Source organism: Beta vulgaris, chromosome 5, assembly GCF_026745355.1.
Source record: "Beta vulgaris subsp. vulgaris cultivar EL10 chromosome 5, EL10.2, whole genome shotgun sequence".
Taxonomy (NCBI): domain Eukaryota; kingdom Viridiplantae; phylum Streptophyta; class Magnoliopsida; order Caryophyllales; family Amaranthaceae; genus Beta; species Beta vulgaris.
The window spans coordinates 19038879-19048232 of NC_079206.1; the positions used below are offsets into that span (position 1 = coordinate 19038879).

The 9354-nt window shown below is 37.3% G+C and overlaps 2 protein-coding genes across 2 annotated transcripts; one reads left to right on the forward strand and one right to left on the reverse strand.

Moving 5' to 3' along the window:
- Positions 1–2673, forward strand: LOC104893017 (hypothetical protein). Its single transcript, XM_010679054.4, has 3 exons — positions 1–258; positions 399–1136; positions 1690–2673. The coding sequence occupies exons 2-3, from the start codon at positions 411–413 to the stop codon at positions 2395–2397; spliced, it is 1434 nt and encodes a 477-aa protein (XP_010677356.2). The 5' UTR covers positions 1–258; positions 399–410; the 3' UTR covers positions 2398–2673.
- A 319-nt stretch (positions 2674–2992) lies between these two features.
- Positions 2993–4468, reverse strand: LOC104893018 (rhodanese-like domain-containing protein 10). Its single transcript, XM_010679057.4, has 2 exons — positions 3718–4468; positions 2993–3212 (listed from the first exon to the last, which is right to left on the reverse strand). Exons 1-2 carry the CDS (start codon positions 4182–4184, stop codon positions 3014–3016), a joined length of 666 nt encoding a protein of 221 aa, XP_010677359.2. The 5' UTR covers positions 4185–4468; the 3' UTR covers positions 2993–3013.
- Positions 4469–9354: the final 4886 nt, after the last annotated feature.

Sequence of the window (9354 nt, forward strand, 5' to 3'; positions counted from 1 at the left end):
TGAACTTTTCTAAATGACAACCAATTAGAGAATGTCAGGGACAATCATCAAAAGCTAGAGTACCTTTTTATGAAATTACCTTGTATTTGAGAGAAAAGAAACAAAAAAAACCATGTACTAATTGAACTAGAAAGAATCATTTATCTGGATTGTTGTTTATTTCTTATCTCTTTTGCCCTCTGTTTTGAGAGAAAAAAATTAAATTGTTCTTGAAAACTGAAATCACTAAGGCAAAATGCAAACATAACAAGCGTTAAGGTATCTTTCTTCAATATAAGTACTAAATTTCACTTTGTTGTAACTTTATGTTTTTTTTTTTTTGAGGGGTATCTTACTATCTTTATGTATTTATGTCATTATGTGTATATTACAATCTTTAACTTTCTGCTAACTTTCAGGAGAAATCATCAATGGCCTCCAATCTTGCAAAAAAAGATGCAAACAACTCCCAAATCAAGAAAAACCTGGATGGTTGGAAATACCCTAAAATTCCAGTTGATCAAGTGTACAAGAAAAAAATACTTAATTCCCCAAATAGTATTGTTAAAGATTTTGAACAAACTATCACACTGAAAGCATCAAACCAAAATACATCAGCTAAATTACTCTCCAGAGACTTGCTAAAAGGCTTCATAAAGAAGCAACATGAGTTTTTACACTTGGGTCTAATCCAAATTGCTATAAAGCCACTATTAAGAGATGGCTTAGATGCACCAATAATTGTGTGCCTTAAAGATGCTAGACACCTTGACTTCCATAACTCTTTGTTAGCACTTGTAGAAGCAAATTTATCTCAAGGTCCATTTTATTTTAACTGTTTCCCTAGCTTTTCGGTTTCGTTAGCTGATGCTTCATCGTTCGAAGTTCTTACACTGGAGGTTAAGTCGGGTGGGATACCTTTGGCATTGACGTATAGGGTGGTGTGTAAGGCAATGGCAGATTTAAGGCCGGAGGCATTAAACGAGCCGGTTTTCGGAGAGACAACTTGTTTTCAACCGGCTGCTGGGACTCAAAGCACAACTAAATGGGATGAGTATGAGTTGCATGAAACTCAATCTCTGGGTCGTAAACAAGAGCTTAATGTAGAGAACGAGGATTTACCTGAGACGCTTCCAGGCAGCCATGTCCTTCAAAAGGTAACTAGCTAAAGCTTATACTTCCTCCGTTTCATTTTAGTCGCTACACTTCTTAATTCACGGATTCCTAGGCAATTTTTGGAGAAGAGAGAAGTAGAGAGTAAGAAGAAAAGGGACCCATGTGAGAGGAGAGAGATACAATTGCCCTAAAAAGGAAGTGTAACAAGTAATGTGAAACTTCCCACAATGGAAAGTGTAGCGAGTATTATGAAATGGATGAAGTAAGTAAGTAAATGAAGTATTCAGTAGAGTTTAGTTTTAATCAGCAAAAATATGCTATAATATTTCGTAATTTCGATCATTTTTTATTGATAAAAAGCATTTCAGAGAAAAAAGAAAAGAAGAAAAGTAGAGAATTAGAATTAAGTTTTAAGCAGGAAATTAATATTAATCAGATATGATCAGGTTGTGTCAGTCAATATCAGTTTGCAAAGAATGAACATAGTTTTATTAAGCTATTATAATTTGAGTTCAAATGAAACGTACTTGGCCATAGTTGTTTGTATGTATAAGGATGGCATATATAATAATCTTACTTGTTACTGAATTTCAGGGAATATCAATGGCCCCTAAGCCTGCAAATGAAGAAGAAAGCAGCTTCCAATTCAATATGAAGCTTGACGAATGGAAATATCCCAAGATCCCGGTCGACCAAGTGTATGATAAGAGTAACGATGTTATTGTGGATTCAGAGTTTTTTATGGGTCCTTCATTTTGGTCTAAAGCTAAAAAATTATTGAGCATTTTTCCGAGGTATGCTTTAAAAGATTTTGAAAGAACCGTGACATTAAGCGCCAGTAACCCGAGTTTATCCGTTAATTTACTAGAAGGCATTGTCAAGGTGCAAAAAAAAGGGTATGTGCATTCAGGTCTGGTCCAAATAGCTATCAAACCACTGTTGGAGGATGGGTTAGAAGCTCCAATAATTGTCTGTGTTAGAGATGCAAGGGTCTTAAAGTTCCAGGACTCGTTCTTAGCACTTGTGGAATCAGATCTATCTGAGGGTCCTTTCTATTTTGATTGTTGCCCTGGTTATTCTGTCCCTTTGCAAGATCGCAGATTCCTTACACTAAATGTCATAACGAGCGGGGTGCCATTGGTATTGACATATAGGGTAGTGTGTAAGGTTACGACGGATATAACCTTAGATCATAGGAATTCAACTCGTGGAGAAACAACTTATTTTCAACCAAGTACTGGGACTCAAAGCACTACTAAATGGGATGAGGTGCAACTTCCAGAGTCGTGGACTGATATGTAACCTAGAGGCTTAAGAAAAAAAGGGTAGTAGAGATGCTTCTAATGCATAATGCATACATAGAAATGGTGTTCGTATAAGATTGAATTTCAGTTGTGTACTGTTCTGAGTCGCCAGGCCTCAATAAACCACTTAAGTTGATGTTGTTTGAAAGATGCATCAGTAGCTGCTATTAGTATGTTTTTATCATATTGTAGCCACTTTAATTTGTGTTTTTAAACGTGTACTGTTTCTCCCAGGATTTGTGGTTCTGTATATTAGTGTTGATCTAAAAAGTAATATCTAAGAAATGTTATGCTAAAGTGACTATTTTATTCCGTTAAATTAGTGTTGCTCCAGATTTTATACAAAAGGGGAATATTGTTGAAATAATACTGTGTGATCATACTGAACTGCTGGCTCTGAGCAAGCTAATCTAATTCAGACCTCAGCCGCTGCAGGTACTACATTCTTTGGATTTTGATTGAGGTTTGTCGTATGCTAGGTAGTTTTGATGATATATCTAGTTTTAATCTGTTAATCAGTTTTGTTGTTGAGATTTTAATCATGCAAGAAATGTTTGCAACTATGCACATAGGTAGTAACAGAGCCAATTGGGAAAATGTTGAACTCATCTACTTCAACTAGATGTGTCAGCTCCTTGTAAGAGTGTAAGCAATTTAAGAAAGTAATACGATACACCCCCTATAGTAGCATATTGTAATTTCTCATCTCCTTCAACCGCAAAATCACCATCTTTAGCTCGGGTAAATCCTCCTGCCAACCATCCCAAGTTGTTGTATCCCGCTTCATGCAGCTTTGAAACCGCCACCATAGATCTGTTTCACAAGGTCACACATATTCTTATGTTTCGTTGTCCCTCATGTACTTATCATAATCAGTAAAAACAGTAACTGCGTATGAAAAAAGAAAAGGTTCTGTTCAGTAGTCGTCTATTAGGGTGCTCAAAGTGACCCATTGTATAGAATTCCCAAAAAAATAAGCCCCCAAGATTCTTCCCAAGTAGTCCTAGAAAAGCGAAACTCGATACTTTATCTTTAATGTGACCATTTATCTTTCTCATTTGGTATGAATCATATTACATAATATACATATTTTACAGTAGTCTCATTTCTCTAATGAATTTGTTTTCCTAAGCGTTTCTGATACGGCCCAAATCCCAACTTTTCTAAAAGTCCTTAATATGGCCCTATTAAGTATTAAGTGATAAAGGGGTGAAGATAATCCAATATACGCAATCTTATCTTCAAGTAGTCTGAACTAGTGGGAACACAATTTTCATGAAAAACCAAAAGTATATGATCAAAGTTTAAAACTCCTTACCTTAGTCCCTCCCCACATGCCACAAGAAGCATGATATCCTTATCAGGAACAACCCCTTGAACTTGTGATACAAACTCTGAGTTGATGGTAGTAAACTTCTGTCCAGTCCACAAACCAATGTACCCAAAATGAACCCATTTCTTGAGTAAGGTAATCGGGGAGTTGTCTGAGTCCTTGATAAAGAGCGGAACGTGCAGTGAACCAGGCACGCGCGCTTTCTCTCTTTCCCACTCTGGCCTCACATCCAAGAGCTCCAACTCTTGGGATTTCAGGGCAATGGCTGCTTCTTTTGGAGGGATTGCTTTAATGGTTCCTGATTCTATTAGCTGCCTGCCTGATGCTCCTCTTCCTAGAGCTGCATTTATTGGTATATTGGACCTTCGTTGAGGAGCGTAGGGAAGTATTTTGGTGTAATTTTTCTCAAGTTTTAGAGTTAATGAATTGAAATTCAAATGTATTGCTGCCATTTCTTTTTCTCTTTAAGCTCTACCCAACCTTTGTTATCTAAAACTAATGCTACTCATGCTAAGGTCTTGACTCTTAAGCTATTGGACCACAACTTTTCAGTTTTGCATATTATTTGATGTTATGGGACCATGTATGGTCCATGACCAGCTCAAAACGACATAGCGTTTCTATGTTTTCCATGTTCTACTCACTGAGAATTCATTGAGATATTTTGTTGTGAAACAAAGGGAACAGAAAGATTATAGAGTGAAAAATAACAGAGAAGTGATTCTTTCTTCCCGAAGTTGTGTATTGCTACTTATGGCAAAAGCCATATTTATACTACAAGAAATATACTACAAGTCAAAATATGTACATTACCCCAGTGTATAGGTTTAGGAAAAACTTACCATGCATTTAATACATGGTATTCACTTTTTGACTTCATAACACTCCCCTTTTAATGCCCATGCTTAATAGGATATTAATTGTCTCGTTAAGAACCTTGTTAGGAAAAAAAAAACTAGTGGAAAAAATCTATAACTAGGGAAAGGAGTACAACTACTATGTATCCTTATATGCTTAAAATTAACTGCCTCATTAAAAACTTTGTCAGGAAAAATCTGATGGAATAAAAACCTGATTGAAGGGAATAAGAATGCAGCACATATAACACTCCCCCTGAATCTAGCATAAATTGCGAAGATGACGCATTCCAATTTTTCGGACTAATTCTTCAAATTTCTCCGCTGGAATGGATTTGGTAAATAAATCTGTAAGATTCTCACATGATTGGATCTGTTGGATGTTTATCGTCCCTTCCTTTTGGAGGTCATGACTGAAGAAGAGTTTTGGTGATAAATGTTTAGTTCTGCCTCCTTTCATGTACCCTTCGCTTACTTAGGTGATACATGCAATATTGTCTTCGTAGATGATAATTGGATTTGTTGCTATTCTTTCTATTCCATACTCTTCTTGGATATTCTTAATCATTGACCTTAGCCATACACATTCTAGCCGTCCAGGTTCATAAAGAGCAATTAGTTTCTACATGATTTGATGATGTAGCAGTCAAGGTCTGCTTTGTGGATTTCCAATATATTGCAGTACCTCCATAAGTGAACAAATATCCGGATTGAGACTTGGACTTTGTGATTCTTATAGGAAACCAACATTTGCATATCCAATGAGTGACGCATAAGGTTTCGACTAATAGAATAATCTAAGGTCTTATGTTCCTCAAAAATAACGTAATAAGTGTTTGACTCCATTCCAATGTCTCTTTGTTGGTGCATTAACGTATCTAGCTAACAAATTTACTTAAAAAGCTATGTCAGGTCGAGTATTGTTAGGCATGTACATTAAGGCACCAATTGCACTTAAATATGGTACTTCAAGACCAAGAATTTCTTTGTTTTCTTCTTGTGGTCTGAATGGATCATCTTTCTCATTCAAGGAACGTCCTATCATTAGAGAACTTATAGGATGGGCTTTGTCCATGAAAAAACGTTTCAGAATTGTTTTTGTATAGTTTCATTGATGGACAAAAATCACATTTTTTAAATGTTCCATTTGTAGGCCAAGGCAAAATTTTGTCCTCGCGATATCTTTCATTTCAAATTCTTTCATCAAGTACTTTGCAGTCGCTTCAAGTTCTCTAGAAGTTCCGATAATGTTCAATTCATCGACATAGACATCAATGATGGTGAATCCTAATAAATAGCAATTGTGTGTCCAATCATTGTGGGTATAATGGTAGATGTTCGTGACCAAGTTACTATTATTTCTTTTTCTGCCTTTGTGTTAAGCTTCTCAATTTTTCTTAATAAATGCTTCGCTACAAAAGGGTTTTTTTAGTGAACGCGTCATAGTTAATTACTCCTATATTTTTTTATGTAAAGACGAAGATAGATCGCTTGATGAAAACACAGGGACTGGTTTGATTATTTTTGAATTTCAATAGGTATTCACTAAGACGATTATAACACATTCTTCCAGATTGTTTTAACCCATAGAGTAACTTTTCAATTTTATTGAAAACATCTCTTTGGGCATGTGATTTTCTGGTAGTTTTAGTCCATCAGGAACTTTCATATAAATATTTGTGTCAAGTGAGCCATACAAATATGCGGTCACTACATCCATCAATCTCATTTGCAATCCTTTCGAAACTGATAATCTTACCAGAAATCTTAGTGTAGTTGCATCGACTACTGCAGAATATGTCTCATCATAATCAATCTATGGCATTTGAGAGAAGCCTTGGGCTACTAGTCTTGCCTTATATCTAATAACCTCATTTTTCTCATTTCTTTTTCTCACGAATACCCATTTGTACCCAACTGGTTTTACACCTTTTGGTATTTGGGTTATTTGACCGAATACTTCACGTTTTTCAAGTGATTTCAATTCTGCTTGAATTGCCTCTTTCCATTTTGGCCAATCTTTTCTTCGGCGACATTCATCAACTGTATTTGGTCTATATCATTTTCATCGTATGTCATTTCAACCGCTATGGAGTAAGCAAAGATCTCATTCAAGATAACATCTTTTCGATTCCATTGTTTCTTTGCAGAAACATAATTTAATTGAAGTTTAATTGTTTTCTACGCTTTCATGTTCCTTTTCTTCTGGAACATACTTATCTTCTCATTATAAATTTCAACATGCTCTGTTGAAGGATTTATGTTAGTTTTGTTCATTGTTTCACCTTTCTTTTTTATTTTTCTCGATTTTGAATCTTTAGAACCGGTTGGTCTGCCACGTTTTCGACGTGATATTGACTCATTTTCAATGATTTATTATCACTAGGATTTTCAATCCGTTCTGGAGCATTCTTAGCAGGTACATGTGACTTTATCACTTTTATAGTATCAGGGAATGTATCTAGCAATTGGTTTTGCAATACTTTGCAGATGAACAATTTTCTTGACTTTTTTATCACATAAATATGCTCTCGGGTCTGGAAATGACATTTACGATGCATTCCATGTAATTTCTGTTTTTAAATTTTGTGGGTCTACTTTCTCTCTCCCTAAGGATGGAATACTGACTCATTAAAATGATAGTGGGAAAACCGAGTCGTAAATAAATCGCCAGTTGTTGGCTCTAAATATTTGATAATCGATGGAGAAACAAATCCAACATATATTCTAATCCTTCTTTGTGAACCCATTTTAGCACGTTGGGGCGGAGCAATAGGTACATGCACATCGCACCAAAAATTCTCAAATGTGAGACATTCGGTTCCCGGCCTAATACTAGTCGTAACTGTGAGAAATTGTGATAGGCTGTCGGCCTTAATCTTATCGGTTTTTTCACCATATACCCCTGACAAATTTTTTTTTGCATCGTATACCCTTTCAAGTTTCCAAATTCATCATATACCCCTCACTTTTTGAAAAATACATCAACTTACCCTTTTGACTAACGGCGTTAGACTTCCGTTAGTCATTAGGTCCTAAGCCTCTTCTAATTTTAATTAACTACCCTAACCCTAAACCCTGAATAACCCTAAAACAATAACAAAATCCTAAAAACCTAAGTAACCCTAAAAGCCCACCACCCACCCCTAGCCCACCACCCCCAACTACCCCAGCCCCACCAGCCCACCAGCCCAGTACCCCCACCACCCCAGCCGCAACCTCGCCAGCCCACCACCCCTACCCCCACCCTCGCAACCTCGCCCACCCCACCCCCACCCCTACACCACCGGATTTTCTCACCCACCCCACTCCATCAGATTTTCGCAACTGTAAACCCCACTCCACCAGATTTGTGTTCAAGGATTCACGAGTTCGTCGTCTGTCTGTGTTCGAGGATTCACGCGTACCGGATTTTCGCACCCACCCCACTCCATCGGTTTTCACAACTATAAACCCCACTCCACCGGATTTTTTTTCTAGAATTCACGGGTTCGTCGGTCAGTGTTCGAGGATTCATGCGTTCGTCGGTCTCTATTCAAGGGGGATCGTTAGTCTCTGTTCGTCAGTGGAGCAACAGTCGTGGGGAATCCCGTCGGCGTTCTAATCTGCACCGGTGTTCTAGGATTCAGGCGTCGGTCGTTAGTGTGTCGGTTGTTGGGCAACAGGAGGGGGCGGGGATGCCGGAGAAAGGGGAGGGGGCAGGGTTGTCGGTGAAAGGGGAGGGGCTGGGGTTACCGGGAAAAAGGGTGGTTGCGGCTGGGGTGGTGGGTGGGTGGGTGGTGGGTGGGTGGTTAGGGTAGGTTTAGGGTTAGAGGGAAGATTAGGATATGATTTAGGATTAATTAGCTAAAGGGGGTTAAGGTTTAGGTTAGTTAACTTGAGTTAGGAGGAGATTAGGGGTTAATGACTAATGGACGTTAACGCCGTTAGTCATTAAGGGTAAGTTGATGTATTTTTCGAAAAGTGAGGGGTATATGATGAATTGGGAAAGTTGAAAGGGTATATGGTGCAAAAAAAAAAATTTGTCAGGGGTATATGGTGAAAAAACCGTAATCTTATCAATGTTGTTGCATGTAATATAGCATGACCCCAAGTAGCAGAGAGCAATTTTGACCTCATTATTAATGGTCTTGCAATTAATTGTAGTCTCTTGATTGATGATTCAGCAAGACCATTTTGTGTATGTACCTGAGGTACAGGGTGCTCAATTCAACAACAATCCCAATAGAATTGCAATAGTCATTAAAAGTCAACATTGTCTAATCTTATTCTCTTTGTTGTATGCTTTGGTAATTGAGTTCTTAATCGAATTATTTGAGGCAAAAGTTTTGTAAATGCAACATTTTTACTTGACAAAAGGCTCACATATGACCATTGAGTAGAGGCATCAATTAATACCATGAAATAGCGGAATGGTCCGCATGCAGGGTGAATAGGCCCACAAATATCTCCATGTATTCTTTCTAAAAACGTTGGAGATTATGTGGCAATCTTATTTATAAATAGCCTTATTATCAATTTCCCAAGTGAGCATGCTTAGCATGATAACTCATTTGACCGAGGAATTTTGACATTCTTTATAGAGTGTTCAATTGAGTTTTCAATGATTCTATACATCATTCATGTGTCGGGATGGCTTAATCGGTCATGCCATAGTGTAAATGATTTTCTGTTATCTAACTTATGGTTAGATATCATATTAATTTCAATCGGACGTATATCTATGCGATATAGTCTCGGGGAAATTGCTTGCAATTTTTCATAG

Coding starts and splice junctions, on each gene's coding strand:
- LOC104893017 (XM_010679054.4), top strand. CDS start 411: ATGGCCTCCAATCTTGCAAAAAAAGATGCAAACAACTCCCAAATCAAG. Junction 1,137..1,689: donor GCAGCCATGTCCTTCAAAAG/GTAACTAGCTAA, acceptor ACTGAATTTCAG/GGAATATCAATGGCCCCTAA.
- LOC104893018 (XM_010679057.4), bottom strand. CDS start 4,184: ATGGCAGCAATACATTTGAATTTCAATTCATTAACTCTAAAACTTGAG. Junction 3,213..3,717: donor GCATGTGGGGAGGGACTAAG/GTAAGGAGTTTT, acceptor CTTGTGAAACAG/ATCTATGGTGGCGGTTTCAA.